This window comes from Festucalex cinctus, chromosome 5, assembly GCF_051991245.1.
Source record: "Festucalex cinctus isolate MCC-2025b chromosome 5, RoL_Fcin_1.0, whole genome shotgun sequence".
Taxonomy (NCBI): domain Eukaryota; kingdom Metazoa; phylum Chordata; class Actinopteri; order Syngnathiformes; family Syngnathidae; genus Festucalex; species Festucalex cinctus.
Window position 1 is genome coordinate 10,220,001 of NC_135415.1, and position 21,524 is coordinate 10,241,524.

Consider the following 21,524-nt stretch of genomic DNA (forward strand, 5'->3'; position numbering starts at 1 on the left):
GCTTACAAATGCAATTTGCCTTCTAGTGGCAGAAAAAAAGTTGTTTTTTTTTTTTGCAGTACTGTACATCTTCTTTTTTTTTTTTTTTAAGTAAATTTTTGTGGATTATATGAAACGACTGGATCAATGACTAAAAGATGCAGCCATATTTATAATAGTTCATTTTTTCCCCACTTTTATGTTAACGAGTATGAACACTTGGGGGAAAACAAACATTTTATTGTACATTTAGAACAGATATAAAATTAATGATTAATCGTGAGTTGACTATTGAAGTCATGCCATTAATTATGATCAAAATTTTATTTTTCTATTTTCATTTTCATTTATGTATTTATTATTATTTGCATTATTTAATTTTACGTATTTATTTATTTATTATTCGTATTATTTATTTCTTATTATGTATGTATTTATTTCATTTATTGAATTTGAGCCTTTTTGGTCCTCCATAACTGTGGTTACGTGACCACGGCGATGATATCACGACAGTAACGTCGTCATCTTTTGGTATACGCAGGCCCGCCGCCGCTGATGACGTCGCCGACCGCCGGCCGCCCTCTTCCGCTGCCGCGTCCCGCTCGTCCACCTCCCCCCTCCTCCTCCCCTCAGCCACCACATCGTCGCCTTCGACGTCGTCCCCCATCGAGTCCCCGCTGGAGATTGGCTCGTTCCTTGAGCAGAGGGCGTGGCAGCTCTTCAGGCCGCCCAATCGCAGTCCAGAGGAGGCGGAGCAGCCAGAGAGCCAAGATGAAGATGAAGATGATGATGATGATGAGCAGGTCCAGACAGGAAGCCAGGATGCTGCCCTGCCACGGGCAGGAAGTCCCCAGATGGAGGCCCCGCCCCCTGACGATGACGATTGGCTGGCGGTCCGCCAACGACGGCGCCAGCTGAGCATCATGGACTATGACGACGACACCACGCCTCCTCCGCACTTGTGATGCGGCGCCGAGGCCACGCCCCTTTTCATTCTTCACAATGTCAACACCAGAAAATAAAAATGGATTGAATGACGTTTTTGCTATATATTCTAAATTATTGTATAGTATTTATATAGATATATATATTTGAGATAGATTTTTACAATTATTTATATAAGATGAACACACTGCTTTCATTAATGCACAAAAATATAATAGTTTTAGATTTATCATAGTTTCTTTTGATTTTATTTTGAGTTATATTTTTTTCAATTTTTTTTTTCCCATTTTCAGAGCATGGTTGTTGTTAATGTATTTTTTTTAATGCTTCCTTTTAGTTTAGAGATTTTGAGTTCTCTTTCTTGTATGCAAGATAAAAAAATGCACAACATAGGTAAATATTGTGTAGTAAAAATCTGATTTTAAAAACAACCAACCACAAATAATCAAATTCAGGAATTGCATGAAGTTAGTTTTTTTTTTTTTTTTTTTTTTTTTTTTTTAAGATTTGCTTGTGTTTCATTTTTTTTTGTCTTTTGTTTTGATTTTTAAAAATTCTTGTGTGCAAAATTCAATCCGATGCATGCACTGTTGAATTGTCCACAGACTTTCAAGTACAAGAAGTGCTCTGCTTGGAAAGTTTTTGTTGAGTGCAACATAAAAAAAATTAAAGTCCTCCATTGTTGTGTAATAAAATAAACTTTCTTCTTTACACTTCTCCCAAATTTGTTGTGATGAAAAATATTTCAAATGAACCCCAAAAGTTCACAATTGAATTTGACAAAAAATTAAAACATGTTTGCTGTTAGAAACGTAAGATGTTTACATTTTTGATTTGGTCAAAGCATTTTCGGTCTCAGATATGATTTTTTATTTTATTTTTTCCCTTTAACTGGTTTTACAGTTTTATCCTGTACATTGTTTCTTGCAACTGTTGACTGGAATGTGCCACCGAGAGTGGCACAAAATGCAAAGCGCAAGTACGTATTGGGATGTGGCCCACTCGTCGCAAACCGGAAGCGGAAACAAAGCTGAGGTGTGAAAACGCGGAAGTCCCGTCTCCGTGGCATTACCCCATTGAACTCTCACGAACTGTTTTCATTGCAGTGTTAGTCCAAACAAATGTAACGTGAGTTGTTAGATGTTTAAAATGAAAGGGAAATATCCATCCATCCATCCATCCATCTTCTTCCGCTTATCCGGGGTCGGGTCGCGGGGGCAGCAGCTTCAGGAGGGAAACCCAGACTTCCCTCTCCCCAGCCACTTCAACGAGCTCCTCCGGCGGGATCCCAAGGCGTTCCCAGGCCAGCGGAGAGACATAGTCTCTCCAGCGTGTCCTGGGTCGTCCTTGGGGCCTCCCGCCGATGCGACATGCCCGGAACACCTCCCCAGGGAGGCGTCCAGGAGGCATCCGAACCAGATGCCCGAGCCACCTCAGCTGGCTCCTCTCAACGCGGAGGAGCATCGGCTCGACTCTGAGTCCCTCCCGGATGGCCGAGCTTCTCACCCTATCTCTAAGGGAGAGCCCGGACACCCTGCGGTGGAAACTCATTTCGGCCGCTTGTATCCGGGATCTCGTTCTTTCGGTCACGACCCACAGCTCGTGACCATAGGTGAGGGTTGGAACGTAGATCGACCGGTAAATCGAGAGCTTTGCCTTTTGGCTCAGCTCCTTCTTCACCACGACGGACCGATACAGAGTCCGCATTACTGCACCGATCCTGTCGATCTCTCGCTCCATCCTACCCTCACTCGTGAACAAGACCCTAAGATACTTGAACTCCTCTACTTGGGGCAGGACCTCATCCCCGACCCGGAGAGAACACGCCACCCTTTTCCGACTGAGGACCATGGTCTCGGATTTGGAGGTGCTGATCTTCATCCCAACCGCTTCACACTCGGCTGCGAACCGCTCCAGTGAGAGTTGGAGATCCCGGCCTGATGAAGCCAACAGCACCACATCATCTGCAAAAAGCAGAGATGCAATGCTGAGGTCACCAAACCGGAACCCCTCAACGCCTTGGCTGCGCCTAGAAATTCTGTCCATAAAAATTAGGAACAGAATCGGTGACAAAGGGCAACCTTGGCGGAGTCCAACCCTCACTGGAAAAAAAAAAACGAATCCGACTTACTGCCGGCAATGCGGACCAGACTCTGGCAACGGTCGTACAGGGACCGAACAGCCCGTATAAGGGGGCCCGGTACCCCGTACTCCCAAAGCACCCCCCACAGGATTCCCCGAGGGACATGGTCGAACGCCTTCTCCAAATCCACAAAACACATGTGGACTGGTTGGGCGAACTCCCACGCACCCTCGAGGATCCTGCTGAGGGTGTAGAGCTGGTCCACTATTCCACGGCCAGGACGAAAACCACACTGCTCCTCCTGAATCCGAGATTCGACTTCCCGACGGACCCTCCTCTCCAGCACCCCTGAATAGACCTTACCAGGGAGGCTGAAGAGTGTGATCCCTCTATAGTTGGAACACACCCTCCGGTCCCCCTTCTTAAATAGGGGGACCACCACCCCGGTCTGCCAATCCAGAGGCACTGTCCCCGATGTCCACGCGATGCTGTAGAGGCGTGTCAACCATGACAGCCCCACAACATCCAGAGCCTTTAGGAACTCCGGGCGGATCTCATCCACCCCCGGGGCCCCGCCACCGAGGAGCTTACCAACCACCTCAGTGACTTCGACCCCAGAGATAGGAGAGCCCACCCCAGAGTCCCCAGACTCTGCTTCCTCAAAGGAAGACGTGTCCGTGGAATTGAGGAGGTCTTCGAAGTATTCCCCCCACCGATTCACGACGTCCCGAGTTGAGGTCAGCAGCACCCCATCGCCACTATACACAGTGTTAATGGTGCACCGCTTTCCCCCCCTGAGACGCCGGATGGTCGACCAGAATTTCCTCGAAGCCGTCCGGAAGTCGTTTTCCATGGCCTCACCGAACTCCTCCCATCCCCGAGTTTTTGCCTCAGCAACCGCCGAAGCCGCGTTCCGCTTGGCCAGCCGGTACCCGTCAGCTGCCTCCGGAGTCCCACAGGCCAAAAAGGCCCGATAGGACTCCTTCTTCAGCTTGACGGCATCCCTTACCGCTGGTGTCCACCAGCGGGTTCGAGGATTGCCGCCGCGACAGGCACCGACCACCTTACGGCCACAGCTCCGATCGGCCGCCTCAACAATGGAGGCGCGGAACATGGCCCATTCGGACTCAATATCCCCCGCCTCCCCTGGGACAAGGGAGAAGCTCTGCCGGAGGTGGGCGTTGAAACTCTTTCTGACAGGGGATTCCGCCAGACGTTCCCAGCAGACCCTCACAATACGTTTGGGTCTGCCAGGTCTGACCGGCATCTTCCCCCACCAACGGAGCCAACACACCACCAGGTGGTGATCAGTTGACAGCTCTGCCCCTCTCTTCACCCGAGTGTCCAAAACATGCGGCCGCATATCTGATGACACGACTACAAAGTCGATCATCGAACTGCGGCTTAGGGTGTCCTGGTGCCAAGTGCACATATGGACACCCTTATGTTTGAACATGGTGTTCGTTATGGACAATCCGTGACGAGCACAGAAGTCCAATAACAGAACACCGCTCGGGTTCCGATCAGGGGGGCCGTTCCTCCCAATCACGCCCCTCCAGGTCTCACTGTCATTGCCCACGTGAGCGTTGAAGTCCCCCAGCAAGACGAGGGAGTCCCCAGGGGGAGCGCTCTCCAGCACACCCTCCAAGGACTCCAAAAAGGGTGGGTACTGAACTGAACTGAACTGCTGTTTGGTGCATATGCACAAACAACAGTCAGGACCCGTCCCCCCCACCCGAAGGCGGAGGGAGGCTACCCTCTCGTCCACCGGGGTAAACCCCAACATACAGGCGCTGAGCCGGGGGGCAATAAGTATGCCCACACCTGCTCTGCGCCTCTCACCGTGTGCAACTCCAGAGTGGAAGAGAGTCCAACCCCTCTCGAGAGGACTGGTACCAGAGCCCAAGCCGTGCGTGGAGGAGAGTCCGACTATATCTAGTCGGAACTTCTCTGCCTCACACACCAGCTCGGGCTCCTTCTCTGCCAGAGAGGTGACATTCCATGTCCCAAGAGCCAGTTTCTGTAGCCGGGGGTCGGTCCGCCAAGGTCTCCTCCCTTGGCTGCCACCCAGCCTGCACTGAAAGGGAAATAAAAAAAACAAAAATAAGGTTTGGGTCAGGTGAATGGCCTCTGTTTTTTATCAAAGGTTTACACATCATATGACACACTGCATTTATTGTCAAAAAATACACAAAAGCGTTTGAGGTTTTTACTTTACATTTATGGATATAACTTTCCACCCTAAGAAATGTAGTACGATTCATTCATTTTCTGTAGAATGATCCGAAGTACGTTTGGCGCGTGGACACAACTGCCGGAAAACGTCTGTCGCAAAACATGTCGTGACACTGCTACAAACTGCTCTACATATTTGCATATGTGACATTATTTTCTTTTCCCAAAAACTTTCTTTCTTTTTTTTCTTTTTTTTGCTTACTGTCCTTTGAAGGTGACATCATGACGGCGTTGCCGGGACAACGACGACGGCGTCCCACAGCTGCGGAAGGCGCAAGAGGACTTTTGTTAGCAGGTAAAATCTGAAAACATGAAAAAAGTCAAATTTCACGAATTTGTTTCCAGTTTGTTTGGCGGCAACAGCACTTTGGACGAAGCTCGCCAAGCCAAATCAACTTTAACCTTCGTCGCCACTCGAGTAATTAGGGCCCGAGCAACGACGAGTGACCGCTCCGTTGGAAATGAAAAGTTATCGAAAGCTTTTTATTTCGTCGCACGCTGTTGCCGTGGCATGCAAAATCATTCATACGTAGCACCGAGAGCTACGAAAATTTTGAGACATATGTAACAGTCCACGATGTTCAAAAAAAGTCTCTTGGTGCCATATTCTAATTCAAACCAGGAAGTCCGGCAATTTGATTTACGTTGGGATTTATAGCCATTTTTTGTGGCCTTTTTATAGGGGTCATATTTTAACGAACTCCTACAAAATTCAAACTTGGTTAATTAATGGTTTTAAATTAATTGAATATTTTTTTTTTTTTTTTAATATATTTTCACAACTTTTTCTTAAAAAAAAATGAAAAATAGAAAAAAAGATTCCATAAATTAGAAAAAAACAAAATTAAATTTGAAAAAAAGTATACTGTAAATATGTTTTTTAAAACTTATTATTATTATTATTTATTTATTTATTTTTATTTTTTATTTTTTATTTTTTTACATTGTCAGAAGCCTGCTTCCGCCAGTGGATTTTTGCATTTTTTGCATTCACTTGGAAAAAAAAAAAAAACGTTTTCTGAGTAAATTTTGTCGGGGGGTGGGGGGTTAATGGTTTTAATGGAATTCTTTTTAATTTTTTTGAATATTTTTATAACATTTTCTATATATAAAAAAAAGGGTAAAAAATGATTCCATGAATTAGAGAAAAAACAATTAAAAATAAATTTGAAAAAACAAACAAACAAACCCTCCCAAAATTGCTCAGAAGGACATGAATTTGTTTCACCTTTCTTTTTATATAAATGCAATATAATCATGCAAAATTCTTGTTCTCAAGTTTGAAGTAGTTGCGTCATGCAAGAACACGGTTGCTATGACAACATGGAGCTCGGCCCATCAACCAATCAAATGAATGCAAGCTTTTTTGTTTTGTTTTTTTGTTTTTTTAGACGAGTGACACCCTCGCTGTTGTTGTCGATGAAGAAGGCGAAGGCGACGATGGAGGAGAGCGTTCAGCCCCTGCGGGTCCCGCCTCAGATGTCCATCTATGCCGACCAGCACAACATCATACACCTGGTGCAGGTGAGACGCTCCAAAATGTTGGCTTGTTGCAAGCCAGGAGATTAATTGGAAATCTCAGTCGCTGCCTTGTCATACCTGCTGGATCAGAGAGACACTTTACTTTCTTAAGTTAGAGAAAATTAGACTGTCCTTAATTGGCCGCTCTATTGAGTTTGAGAGTTTGTGGGGTCAATTTTTGGCATTTATCAAGAAGTCTGATATGCTCCCATCTGACTGAGGCGCTTTGGATATTTAGAAACATGATTTTATTCTTTGCTGTGATGGCGGTGGAGTCGTTGCTACTATTTTGATTTGAGATGCCTATTGTTTTCTGTATTGTATATTTTTACTTAACTGATGCCTGTTGGTGTTAATGTTTGATTGTTATTTTTTGTTTTGTTTTTCCATTTGTGGTTCTTTTTAGTTTTATTGATCTGTTATATTACTGTGATGACTACTTTATAGTTTGTTTGTTTTTTTTTGGGGGGGGGGCGTTCTTTCTTTTTTAAGAAAAGGTGAAGCTTGTACACCTTTAAAATGTTTCCGTTGTTATTGTATTCACTGAAAATTTAATAAACAAAGTTATAAAAAAAATTAAAAAAAAAACGATAAAAAAAAAATGTTGGCTTGTCAGACCGCACTGATAATCCACTTTTTTGCTTTCTTCACGTTCAAGGGATACACTTGAATAAGAATTCTATATTTTTGCAATCATTCAAACCTTCCCGCGTTGATGCGGAACAAAACAAAACTAATTATAACAATAATAACAATAACAATAATAATAATAATAATAATAATAATAATAATAATAATAATAATAATAATAATAATAATAATAGAGCCATGCAGCAAACAAGGGACTGCATTAGCAAGGGGAGCCAGCTAGCGTGCTAACAAGATTTTTGTGTCAACGAAAAGAGCAGGGGCCCCAAAATGGAGCCGTGTGGAACCCACACCACCGCAACGGTCGATAGTTTGAACGTGAGCGGGTTGTTATTTGTCTTGAAACGTTGAAAGAGTACGGGTGGGAAGGAACCTCTGGGTACCTCACCATACGATACAGTATGCGATATGAGGCTCACGATAAAGATGATCCCACGATGTGACCATACTGCAATTATCCATATATTAATCAGGTTATAAAGCCCCGATAATCTACGAAATAATAATCATAAAATACTACTACTACTACTACTACTACTACTACTACTACTACTACTAATAATAATAATAATAATAATAAATACATAAAAATAAAATAAATAAGAATAAAATAAATACATAATCAATAAATAATAATACAAATAAAAAATAATTCATAATATAATACAAATATAAATAACTATATAATATAAATCTCTATATAATATATACAAATAATACAAATGATACATAAATATAATAAATAAATAAAAATAAAAGTGAAAAATAATTCATAATATAAAAATAAATAAATAAATATATAAATATATAATATATACATATAATACATCCATCCATCCATTTTCTTGACCGCTTATTCCTCACAAGGGTCGCGGGGGCTGCTGGCGCCTATCTCAGCTGGCTCTGGGCAGTAGGCGGGGGACACCATGGACTGGTTGCCAACCAATCGCAGGGCACCATATAATACATATGATATATAAATAAAATAATAATAATAAAAATAATAATAATTCATAATAATAAAAATACAAAAAAATAAAATAATTGATATTATAATAAAAATATAAATAAATATATAATATATACATACATAAATATAAATAAAATGATAATAAAAAATAATAATATTAATAATAATAATAATAATAATATAAATAAATACATAAAAATAAAGTAAGTATTAATAAAATAAATACATAATCGATAAATAATAATCAAAAATAAATAAATAAATAATAATAAAAATAGAAAAATAAGAAATAATTCAAAATAAATAAAAATTTAAATAAATATATAATATATAAATATATATAATATATGCATGTAATACATATGATACATAAATATAAATAAATACATAAATATAATAATAATAATAACAATAATAACAATAATAATAATAATAATAATAATAATAATAATAATAATAATAATAATAAAACTAAGATAATGAGTCTTTGCCTGAAGACTTCCATCCATTTCTCCACCACTCTTAAGAGGCATTCCCCCTAGTGGCCCACCAAGTATTTGCTCAATAAGTCACGAACAATGGAGCTGTTCTAGTGGCTGGATATGAACCACAAATATCGCGATACTTGCGTAGACATATGGATAATCTATGGGGAAACGAATGATCAGGATTTATGGCGTTATGGATATATGGTCACACTGGTATTTCAGAGCATGGTGTCCAGCCTGGCCGTGGAGCAGCCCGGAGACCCCATCGCGTACCTTCTGCTTCTGCTGCAGGACAGCAGCGTGCACGGTCAGTCCAACAGCGCACGTTTAAGCAGCGCACCGCGATGACGATGACGATGATGACCATTTCCTGCCTTCCTTCCTGCCTTACTGTGCGTGTCAGTTCCCAGGGTGGTCCTGATGGGTCCCCCCGCCGTGGGCAAAACCACACTGGTGAGTCGCTCGCTTGCTCGCTCACACCCATCCGTCCGGGGTCCTGAACAGACTTATTATAGTTTGCCAATTTTTAATTTCAGTTTGTTCTGAATTCCTTTTGGGGTTTTTTAAAAATGAACTTAGTTTTCATTTGTTTTCAGGGTGCTTTCAGGTTACTTTATTTCATAAATGCTTAGTTTAGTTGAATTTTAGTTAGTTTCAGTATTAGTTTTAGTTTTTTTTTTAAACGTGTATTACTTTTGCACAATATTTAAAAAACAAATTTAAATAAATTAAATAAATTGAGCTAGTTTTAATTCGTTTTCAAGGTGGTTTCAGGTTTGTCTTTATTATTTAATAAATGCTTAGTTTTTGTTTAGTTTTAGTTTCTGTATTGGTTTTAGTTTTTTACAAAATGTGTATTACTTGTGTGCAATATTTTAAAAACAAATTTAAATAAATGAAAAAAAATTAGTTTTAATTAGTTTAAGGGTGGTTACAGGTTAGTTTTTATTAGTTTTAAATATTTAACTCATTCACTGCCTTTGACAAGTATACTTGTCAATTGTATTTTTTAGAGCGGTGCTAAATGGGGGCGAATCTGAGCATGCTCCACTGTAAATATCAAACTTGGAAACAACTTTACTGATGCCCAACCACCGGTAGATGACATCATTGCCCCATTTTATAGGAAATAAACACAGTTTCAGAGTCCATGGGAGAAATGGCTGTATTTTGGCAAACCTACATTTTTCTGCTGTCAATTATAAAAGAACGGGACGGGACAAAAAGTAGGGAGTCTATTCTGTTATTTGGTAGATTCGGTTTATATATAATTATTGAATGTAATATCACGTGAGTATTGGAAATGTAAAAAATTTCTATAATGACTGGCAGTGAATGAGTTAATAAATGCTTAGTTTTAGTTGAGTTTTAGTCAATTTCAGTATTAGTTGTAGTTTAAAAAAATGTGTATTACTTGTGTGCAATATTTAAAAAACAAATTTAAATAAATTAAATAAATTTAGTTAGTTTTAATTAGTTTTCAGGGTGGTTCTGTCAGTTTTTATTAGCTTGAGTTATTTAATAAATGCTTACTTATTGTTTAGCTTTAGTTAGTTTCAGTATTAGTTTTAGTTGTTTTTTAAACGTGTATTACTTGTGCATAACATTTAAAAAAAAAACACATTTAAATAAAAAATAAATGTAGTTTGTTTTAATTAGTTTTCAAGGTAATAGCTTTAGTTTTTTTTAAACGTGTACTACTTGTGCACAATATTTAAAAAACAAATTTAAATAAATTAAATAAATTTACTTAGTTTTAATGAGTTTTCAGTGTGGTTTCAAGTTTTTCTTAGTTTTAGTTATTTTATAAATGCTTATTTTTAGTTTAGTTTTAGTTAGTTTAAGACGGTATTAGTTTTAGTTTTTATTTATTTATTTATTTATTTATTTTTTAAATATGTATGACTTGTGCACAATATTTAAAAGCCAGCATGGGAGCGACGTCATCTTTTGGTGCTTTTCTATTGGCTGCTGCTCAATGATGTTACTTCTGTGTGACACACTTTCAAACGTCCTTATGCCGGTTAATATCAAAATAAATGTACTTCAAATCACATTAGAAATCATCCTCAAAGGCTCATGCATTCAATTAATAACCAAAGACTAAAACGAGAACATTTTCTGCTGTCATTAGAGTTACTTTTAGTTAATTTTGTAAACATAAAATGTAGTTTCAGTGTGTTTTGTTTTTAAAAAAAGCTTTTTCGTTATTATTTTATTATGCTAATGAAATGAAATTATCTAACCATATCTAACCTCTTGTGTGGAAATATGGGGAAATGCTTACAAAACAAATACTTACCCTCTTTTCAAATGAAAAAAAAAGAGCAATAAGAATTCTGAAGTGATGAAAATATACAGAATCAACTAATGATAAACATGTATGTAAAAAAAAAAAAAAAAAAGCTTTCCTTTTCTTTCTAATATTTTTTCTTTTCATTTCAGTATTTCTGTTGCTGGTTCATATGTTCAATAAAAAAAATAAAATAAAATGTTTTTTTAATTGCAGTTAAATTTTTTTTCCATCCATCCATCCATCTTCTTCCACTTATCCGAGGTCAGGTCGCGGGGGCAGCAGCTTGAGGAGGGAAACCCAGACTTCCCTCTCCCCAGCCACTTCAACCAGCTCCTCCGGTGGGATCCCAAGGCGTTCCCAGGCCAGCCGAGAGACATAGTCTCTCCAGCGTGTCCTGGGTCGTCCCCGGGGCCTCCCACCGGTGGGACATGCCCGGAACACCCAGGGAGGCGTCCAGGAGGCATCCGAACCAGATGCCCGAGCCACCGCAGCTGGCTCCTCTCAACGCGGAGGAGCAGCGGCTCGACTCTGAGTCCCTCCCGGATGACCGAGCTTCTCACCCTATTTCTAAGGGAGAGCCCGGACACCCTGCGGAGGAAACTCATTTCGGCCGCTTGTATCCGGGATCTCGTTCTTTCGGTCACGACCCACAGCTCATGACCATAGGTGAGGGTCGGAACGTAGATCGACCGGTAAATCGAGAGCTTTGCCTTTTGGCTCAGCTCTTTCTTCACCACGACGGACCGATACAGAGTCCGCATCACTGCAGATGCTGCACCGATCCGCCTGTCGATCTCTCGCTCCATCCTACCCTCACTCGTGAACAAGACCCCAACATACTTAAACTCCTCCACTTGGGGCAGGATCTCATCCCCGACCCAGAGAGGACACGCCACCCTTTTTCGACTGAGGACCATGGTCTCGGATTTGGAGGTGCTGATTCTTATCCCATCCGCTTCACACTCGGCTGCGAACCGCTCCAGTGAGAGTTGGAGATCACGGTCTGATAAAGCCAATAGCACAACATCATCTGCAAAGAGCAGAGATGCAATGCTGAGGCCACCAAACCGGAACCCCTCAACGCCTCGGCTGCGCCTAGAAATTCTGTCCATAAAAGTTATGAACAGAATCGGTGACAGACAAAGGGCAGCCTTGGCGGAGTCCAACCCTCACCGGAAACGAATCCGACTTACTGCCGGCAATGCGGACCAAACTCTGGCAACGGTCGTACAGGGACCGAACAGCCCGTATCAGGGGGTTCGGTACACCGTACTGCCGAAGCACCCCCCACAGGACTCCACGAGGGACACGGTTGAACGCCTTCTCCAAATCCCAAAAAAAACCACATGTGGACTGGTTGAGCGAACTCCCACGCACCCTCAAGGATGCTGATGAGGGTGTAGAGCTGGTCCACTGTTCCACGGCCAGGACGAAAACCACACTCTTCCTGAATCCGAGATTCGACTTCCAGACGGACCCTCTCCAGCACCCCTGAATAGACCTTACCAGGGAGGCTGAAGAGTGTGATCCCTCTGTAGTTGGAACACACCCTCCAGTCCCCCTTCTTAAAAAGGGGGACCACCACCCCGGTCTGCCAAACCAGAGGCACTGTCCCCGATGTCCACACGATGTTGTAGAGGTGTGTCAACCATGACAGCCCCACAACATCCAGAGTCTTTAGGAACTCCGGGCGGATCTCATCCACCCCCGGGGCCCTGCCACCAAGGAGCTTTCCAACCACCTCAGTGACTTCGACCCCATAATAATAATTTTTTTGTGTGAACTAAAATAACCTTGGTGGCGAACGTGACCTTCCCGCGTGTGTTTTCAGGCCAGGAGGTTGTGCGCCGAGCTGGGAGCCGTTCACGTTACCATGGAAACCCTCCTGGACCAGGAGTCGGCGTCGGGCGAGCGGGCGCGCCGCCTGGCGCTGGAGCAACAGGTACGTGCGCGCGCACCCGCCGCCGCGTACAGCGCGCGCCACCTGCCCTGTTTGTTTGTTTGTTTGCGTGCATGCGTCAGGAGGTGCCCGATGACCTTCTGGTGGATTTGATTCAAGCCAGACTCAAGCGCTCCGACTGCTTCAACACGGTACGCACGCACACATTCCATCTTGTTTTCCTTTATTTTCTCATGTAAGTCATCGGAATCTCCTTTCGGAACCTTTGACCTTTGTACGTCAACTTTTTTGATTTGCTTCTTATTATTTGTTGAGTGCAAGAAGGTCCAAAGTATGTTTTTGAAATTACTTTTCAATTAAAAAGAAAAAAGGATATTTTTTGCATTTTTATCCGTTTGAATTTTGTGCTTTTAAGAGCATGCAGGAGTGCTACTAGTTTTTTTTTTTTTTTTTTTTTTTTTCCAAAAATGCCTTTTGCTGCTTCCAAAAAAGACAAAACACTCAAAAGTTGTTACAAGTAAAAAAATAAAAATAAATTGCCAAAAAAGGCCAAAAATGTTTTGTTATCAAATGGCTATGTTTGAATAAATTTGAATTAAAATTGAATTTCAAAGAGAAATTAAAATTAAATTATATTAAAATTTAATACATTTTTATTTATTTATTTTTTACAAAAATGTATTTTTGGTGCTCTTCAGTGGCGGAATGTACCTGCAAAGCACTTCCAAAAAAGACAAAACACTCAAAAGTCATCACAAGTAAAAATAAATCAATAAATAAATACATTGGCAAAAAGGGCCTCATTTTTTTTTAAATATACTGGCCATGTTTGAATACATTTAAATTAAAATTGATATTAAAATTAAGTTATTTTAAAATTTTACATTTTATTATTATGATTATTATTTTTACAGAAATGTCTTTTTGGTGCTCTTCAGTGACGGGATCTATTTGCAAAGCACTTCCAAAAAAAAGACAAAACACTCAAAAGTCATGACAAGTAAAAAAAATAAAAAATAAATAAAAAATTGCCAAAGAGGCCGACATCTTTTAACCAATTGTCCATGTTTGAATACATTTGAATTAAAATTGAAATGGAAATTAAATTAAATTAAAATTAAAATTGAATTTTCAAAATGTATTTATTTATCTTGTTTTTGTTTTTACAAAAATGCCTTTTTGGTGCTTCCAGAAAAGACAAAACACTCAAAAGTCATTACAAGTAAAAAAAATAAAAAATAAAAAAAAATGCCAAAAGGGCCAATTTTTTTAAATCAACATTTGAATACATTTGAATTAAAATTGAAATTTAAAATAAAATAAAATTATATTAAAATTGAATACATATTTATTTATTTATTTATTTTTTACAAAAATGTCTTTTTGGTGCTCTTCAGTGGCGGGATTCGCAAAGCACTTCCAAAAAAAGACAAATCACTCAAAAGTCGTTACAAGTCCAAAAGAAAATTGCCAAAAAGGCCAACATTTGAATTAAATTAAAATTAAAATTGATTTTTTAAATGTATTTATTTATTTATTTATTTATTTTTACAAAAATGTCTTTTGTTAAAAAAAGACAAAACACTCAAAAGTTATTACAAATAAAAAAAATTGCCAAAAAAAGGCCAAAAATGTTTATAATCAACTGACCATCTTTGAATTAAAAATGAAATTAAAATTAAATTAAATTAAAATTGAATATTTTTTATTATAATTTCTTTTTTTACAAAAATGTCTTTTTGGTGCTCTTCAGGAGGGATCTGCAAAGCACTTCTAAAAAAGATAAAAACACTCAAAAGTCGTTACAAGTAAAAAAAATAAATAAATTGCCCAAAAGGCCCACATTTTTTAATTAATAAATTAACTGTCCATGTTTGAATAAAGGCCATTTCCTTGTAACGAATTTGAGTGCCTCCGTTTTCTCTTTTTTTGGAAATATTTGCTTTTATTTGAGTTATTTATTTATTTATTTATTTTTTAATCGGCTGCATCAATGAATTTGTAATTCAATTTTATATTAATGAAGACAAAGGTCATTTTCTGCCCTAACTAATTCTTGTTCATTTGCGTGCATGCTTGTTCTACGCACGCAGTAAATTTGGTCGCAGTCGAAACAGTCGAGATGTCATGATAACAGCAATATGGTGATATCGTGATATTAAAAACCGCCACAATATATCGTCGTCATGACATGGCGATATTAAAAGCGGCACATCTGTAAAAAAAAAAAAAAAAGGTTGATTTCCATTTGTGCTGTTCTGGCACCCTCTGGTGGCTAGTTTTTTTTTAGTGCAGTTAAGTTTTCACAAGGCATGTTTTGACCTTTCTGTTTCAAATCCATGCTCATCGCCATATGATCATAATTATAGATTTTATTTTATATAATATTTATAACATTTTTATATTTTTCATTGCTGTTATGTACAAAATACACAATATTATTATTTTTGTTTTTTTTAGTATGAGCTCATTTTTTTGTTTTTACAATATTGTGAACTTTTTTTTTTTTTTTTTTTATCGCCAGCCTCCCCACAATATGGTGATAATGACTGTACCTTCACCTTCATATCGTGATCGTATCGTATCGTGATGTTTGGATATCATTACATCCCTACTAAACAGTCGTGCTGGCTATTGATACAAATTTCTTCAATCGATTCGATTTCAATTCACAAGAATTCAGTTCGATTAAATTTTTTTTCCTAATTCGATTCAATTCAACCCGATATTGATGAATTATGGAACATCAATTCTTCTTAACTATCACGGACATGATTCGAAAGATGCCACAAACATTAAATTCCAAATCAAATTTTGCGCAGGTCAGTAACTGGTTAAATGATTTTGTTTATTCATGTAAGTAAACACGTTGACATTGACAATGGATGAGATGAAAATATTTTCATAATTGTAAATATAAATGAAAAAGATTGTGAATTGTCTTAAAGTCTTGTCTTAAAATATTATCTTAAAATAAATGGGGTATTTCATAAATGTAAGAAAATAATTAATGTAATTAATTAATACAATTAAATTAATGTAATTAATTAATTACATTGATTTAATTTGATTAATTAATTAATTAATTAATTAATTTCATTCCTGTGAAACTAAGATACAAAAATGTGTCCTTTAAAATTCTATTGTCTTGTAAATTTATGGGAAAAAGAGCTATTAAAACAATTGATTCATGGTTTTATGAATCGATATCAGGCCCGACAAGGAAAATCAATTCCATATCGATTATTCAATTATTTCAAGCCAGCACTACTAAACGGAGTCAAAGTTCCACTTGGAAGAGAGTCAAATATTTTTCAAAAAATGACAAATGACTGATGCAGATGAATTTCTGTATTTGCCAACGTTTTTTTTTGTTTTTTTGTTTCAGGGTTGGGTGCTGGACGGGCTCCCCCAAACTCGTCTGCAGGCTCGCAGTCTCCAGCAGGGAGGCGTCATCCCCAAACACGTGGGTAAGGTTTGCGCACTCGTTTTCCCCGCCACTTTTGTGCGACTGACGCGATACGTTTGCACCCGTCCGTCAGTTCTGCTGGACGCCGGCGAAGACGTCCTCCTGGAGCGCCACCGCGGCCGGATGCTGGACCCGCTCACCGGAGGTGAGCGAGCGCCTGCAAAAAAACTAAATAAAAAACAAACAAACAAGCAAGCTGACGCGGCTTCCTGCGCTCAGACGTGTATCACGAGACGTTTGCGCGGCCGTGCGATGAGGCGGCGGCGGCGCGCTGCGGCGCCGACAGACGGACCGTCACGGCTGGCGCCGGTGACGGCGACGCCGCTCTGAGGGCCGACCTGCAGCGTTACCGCTGCAAGGTGACGGGGATGACGTCCGCCTACCGACACATCCTCAAGACGCTGGACGCCGACCAGCCGACTGCGCACGTCTACCAGCAAGGTTCCAAAAATCTATTTTTACACACCACCAAAAAAAAGAAAAAACAAGAACAACCGCAACTGAAAACAACATTTTAGGAAAGGAAAAAAAATGTAGTCTCAGTTTTCGTCCAATTTCAATAATATACGTTAGTTTTGATCATAGTTAGTCGACCTCATCCCATTTTGATTTAGTCGACTATAAATTGATCATTTTAGTCATTTAAAAAAAATTCTAAAAAGTCTAATTTTAGCCAACAGAAACGGTCAACATTTTTAATCTAGTTGTCATCATTGTTCACCCTCTTTACATTTTTTTGTTGTCAGCAGATAATTTTGAACATTTCTATTAGGGGTGGGACCCTCATGATACAATACCATATGCCAGACAAGGCTCACAGTAACAATTATCTCACGATATGACAATACCGCAATTATCAATATATTGGTCAGGTCATAAATCCACGATAATCTACAAAAAAACGAATCATAAAATAATAATACTAATAATAATATAATATAAATAAATAAATACAAATAAAATGAATAATAATAAAATAAATAATCAACAAATAATAATAAAAATAAATAATAAAGAATACATCATAAAAATACAAAAATAAAAATCATAATATAATAAAAATATAAATAATTATAACATATATATATATATATATATATATATATATATATATTAATACACCAAAATAATAATAATAAGAATCATAAGAATAATAAGAATAAAACTAAATAACAATAATAAAAGTAAGCTGCTGAGTCTTGTTTGCCTGTAGACTTGCATCCATCCATCCATCCATCTCTGATCATTGTAGACTTTGAAGAAAATGTTGACGCTAACATGTGTGTTTTGTGTGTGTGCGTTAGCGGTAGCGTTCTTGCGGACTCGCCGTTGTTCCCGAACTCCGCGAGTTCTCCTGTTGGGTCCACCGGGCTCGGGCAAGAGACTTCAAGCCAAGATGCTGGCCGACAAATACAAGATGGTGGACGGTACGCATGCACAAGCGCGCGCGCACACAGTCACGGTCACGTCTCGTGTTTTGTTTTTTAGTGTGTTGCAGCGACCTCCTCCTTTGGGCTGAAGCCGACCCGTCAGCGGTGGGGGAAGAAGTGCGAACGTACCTGCAGCACAATCGCACAGGTGGGCGCACCTTGCTCGCGTCAGACAATTCTCTGGACCTTGTGCATATGAATGAGGAAAAAGGTGACGTCATTTGAGATCAACCAATGAGGTTGAGCTTCAGCCCGCCCCCAAATCCTCCAGAGCCCGCCCCCTTCTGTATGAGTACGAATGGGGTATATGACACGGAAGAGGCGGGACTGTTTTTGCACATCAGTTTGTTTCCGGTTCGGTTGGCGACCTGTGGGCTGCGTCAAAAATACTTGTGCTTCCGACTTTGTGCCTCTCGGTTGCGCGTTCGCAACCCGGACCGGAAACAAACTGATGTGCAAGATCACTTCCCGCCTCTTCCATGGCATATACCCCATTGGTTTTGTGAGAGATTTGGTGCAAAAGTCATATGACTGGACAGCAGCAGAAAAAACACTTGTGACTTCTAGTGGCCACTTCTTTCACTACAAGTTGTTTCTACAGAAACAAATCCCGACTTTTACAGATACAAATTTACACTTTTTTCTACAGGTACAATTTTTTTTTACAGGTACATTTTTTTTTACATGTACCATGTACATTTTTTTTTTTACAGATTGTTGAGTTGAGATACACATTTTTACAGGTGTATTTTTACAGGCACACATTTATTTACTGATACATTTTTGTACAGGTACACATTTTTTACATGTACATATTTTTTTTCAGATACACATTTTTCTACAGGTATACATTTTTTACAGGTACACATTTTTTACATGTACATATTTTTTTTCAGATACACATTTTTCTACAGGTATACATTTTTTACAGGTACACATTTTTTTTCTACAGGGACAATATTTTTTACAGGTACATATTTTTTTACATGTATATTTTACAGGTATACATTTTTTTCTTTTTTTTTACGGTTACAATTTTTTTTTTAATTTTTATCCTACAGGTACACAGTTTTTTCTACATGTGCACATTTTTTACAGGCGCACATTTTTTTTTACAGGTACACATTTTTTTGCAGGTACACATTTTTTAGAGGTACACATGTTTTTACAGGTAAATTTTTTCACAGTTACATTTTTTTTCAACAGGTACAATTTTTTTTCAACATGTACACATTTTTAGTTTTTACATGTACATATTTTTTATTGCAGGTACAAATCACGACTTTTACAGATACAACTTTATACTTTTTTTTTCTACAGGTAATGTTTTTTTTGACAAGTTACTTTTGCACCATATTTGTTCCCTCCATATTAAACCTTGAAACGACTGCGACACACGTGATCAGCAACACGTCAACGGCATGCGTGTGCGTGTGCGTGCAGTTCCGGAGAGCGTGACCTTGAAAGTGTTTGAGGAGCGTCTGGAGCGTTCGGACTGCAGCCAGCGAGGTTGGATCCTTCACCACCTACCGTGCGACCTCGAGCACGCCAAACATCTCACCCACTCGCTCAACGCGCCCAACAGGTAACACAGGTAACAGGCACACGCGCGCACACTTTGATTTTTCTGGTCTTTGTCAGGGTTTTCTTCCTGGAGTTGACTGACGACGTTTGTTTACAACGAACCGCCATCAAGCACAACCTGGCTGATCACAGGTCAGTTCGTGCGACACCACAAACGTCTTCGTTTCCAGCTGAACTCGACGGCGGGCGGGAGATGACGCAAGCGATCCGTCACGATACGTCAGTCGCTAATTTGGAACAACAACAATTTCCAACCTTCAATTACATCCATCCATCCATTTTCTTGACCGCTTATTCCTCACAAGGGTCGCGGGGGGTGCTGGCGCCTATCTCAGCTGGCTCTGGGCAGTAGGCGGGGACACCCTGGACTGGTTGCCAGCAAATCGCAGACTTTCTATTACAAGGGAAAAAAAAAAAAAAAATCATAAAATCAAAAGAGATCAAAATGTTCAAAATGCTCTGGCTAACCTGAAAACCAATGCACATAAATGAGCTACGATTGAATGATTGATTGGTTGGTTTGTTGATTGATTGATTGTTTGATTGATTGATTGATTGAATGACAAGACCTAATTGAAAGAAAGAAAAGGATCATCAATTATGGAGGACCAAACCTGCCAAAATTCAAAATAAATAAATGACTAAAAGATATAAAGGGATATAAAAAAATAATAAAAAAAATTATATATATATATATGCATATATAAAATTAATAAATAATAAAAAAATAATGCCTATTGTTGCTAATTTGCACAAAAGAACAAAAATTGACTCAATCAATTCTTCCATGGTATCGGATTCTCTCCAACGTTGAGGCCGTCGTCCGCTTGCTCATGTGATGTCACTTCCTGTTTAGCATACAAGCGGCGGCACTGCCCGGCGACGCCTGCGAGTGCGACGACAAAACGCGCTTGGTCACGCAAGCGCTCGCCGTGTACAGGACGCACACCGCTGGCCTGCAGGTACGCAACTGATCGATCGATCGATCGATCAATATATTCAATCGTGACATGAACACGTGTGTGTGTGTGTGTAGTGTGTCTTTCCAGACGGTGTGCATGTGGATGCCGATCAGGACCCTCAGTGTGTGTTCGAAGCGTTGGACAAACAACTCACCATGCAAACGCACACGCATCAACACTGACGTCCATGTGTGCGTGAAATGTTCCAGAATATTGATCGTTTGTTGTCTTCTCCAATCAATAAAATTGTCGCATCTGAGTTTGTACATTGACGGGAAGCTCAAGTAGAAATGGGATTCAAACTTCCATTTGTCATCTCAACACATTTGAGAGAAAAATCAAAATGGCAAAAATCTCCATCCAGAAGCTCTGCCCTGTGTCCGGGATGGATCATGTGACCTCCGACCTTTGCCGAATTGCATAGGAGGAGGCCACCGGCAGAGGCGGTCCAACGGATTTGATTGGGTTCGCCGACATTTCAAAGTGTGACGATTATCGCGATGTATTGTGATACTTTGTTTCCCTATTGATTTTCAATATGCCTACGCCAAGTATCACGATATTGTAGTTAATATACAGCCACTATAACGGCTACATTGGTAATGACTTATTGAGCAATTGCTTGGCGGGCCACTAGGTGGAGCGCTTCATAAGAGTGGCGGGGAAATGGATGCAAGTCTTCAGGCAAAGAAGACTCATCAGTATACGTTGACTTGGTGTTATCTGTTCAGCAACGGACTCGCTTTTATGAATCTTCAATTTTAAAGTTTTAAAGCATTTTATGTTTTGACTTTTTGAAGCCGAACTTCATCTTTGTTTGTTTTACTTTCCATTTTATTATGATAGTGTTTGTTGGTGAGCTGAAGACAAATTTCCAGATTATTCTGTTATCTATCCACCTGTCCGTCCGTCATCTTGTATCAATAAAAGTGAAGAAGTGAGTGCCCAAGTTTGTTAAAAGCTTTATTTGAAGTGTATTGAGGCTGAGCAGTTCTCCGAATTTGAAAGGTCCCC

General features: G+C 39.5%; 2 protein-coding genes across 8 annotated transcripts in view; both read left to right on the top strand.

Annotated features, from left to right (window-relative positions):
• The window catches only part of LOC144019642 (hamartin-like), a 19,610-nt gene extending 17,969 nt beyond the window's left edge, over nt 1-1,641 (top strand). For all 6 annotated transcript variants that reach the window (XM_077522828.1, XM_077522831.1, XM_077522830.1 and 3 more), the window contains one exon: nt 521-1,641. In XM_077522828.1, coding sequence (XP_077378954.1) covers nt 521-944 — 424 coding nt within the window. In that variant the 3' untranslated portion in view covers nt 945-1,641. The remainder of the gene's footprint in view (nt 1-520) is intronic.
• A 3,698-nt stretch (nt 1,642-5,339) lies between these two features.
• On the top strand, nt 5,340-20,769 carry ak8 (adenylate kinase 8). Of its 2 annotated transcripts, XM_077520859.1 has the most exons (15): nt 5,340-5,537; nt 6,634-6,766; nt 9,092-9,176; nt 9,273-9,322; nt 12,997-13,107; nt 13,188-13,256; nt 16,454-16,535; nt 16,608-16,679; nt 16,754-16,975; nt 17,839-17,961; nt 18,023-18,112; nt 19,408-19,549; nt 19,606-19,680; nt 20,405-20,510; nt 20,585-20,769. In XM_077520859.1, the coding sequence occupies exons 2-15, from the start codon at nt 6,662-6,664 to the stop codon at nt 20,690-20,692; spliced, it is 1,440 nt and encodes a 479-aa protein (XP_077376985.1). In that variant the 5' UTR covers nt 5,340-5,537; nt 6,634-6,661; the 3' UTR covers nt 20,693-20,769. The 2 variants fall into 2 exon arrangements, with proteins under 2 accessions (XP_077376985.1, XP_077376984.1); XM_077520858.1 differs by having other exon boundaries at nt 16,454-16,679.
• Nucleotides 20,770-21,524: the final 755 nt, after the last annotated feature.

Excerpts from the sequence above, each read along its gene's own strand:
- ak8 (XM_077520858.1), top strand. The coding sequence starts at position 6,662 with ATGAAGAAGGCGAAGGCGACGATGGAGGAGAGCGTTCAGCCCCTGCGG. Across the intron at positions 18,113-19,407 it reads CCTGCAGCACAATCGCACAG|TTCCGGAGAGCGTGACCTTG; the intron begins GTGGGCGCACCT and ends GTGTGCGTGCAG. Across the intron at positions 19,550-19,605 it reads TCGCTCAACGCGCCCAACAG|GGTTTTCTTCCTGGAGTTGA; the intron begins GTAACACAGGTA and ends GGTCTTTGTCAG.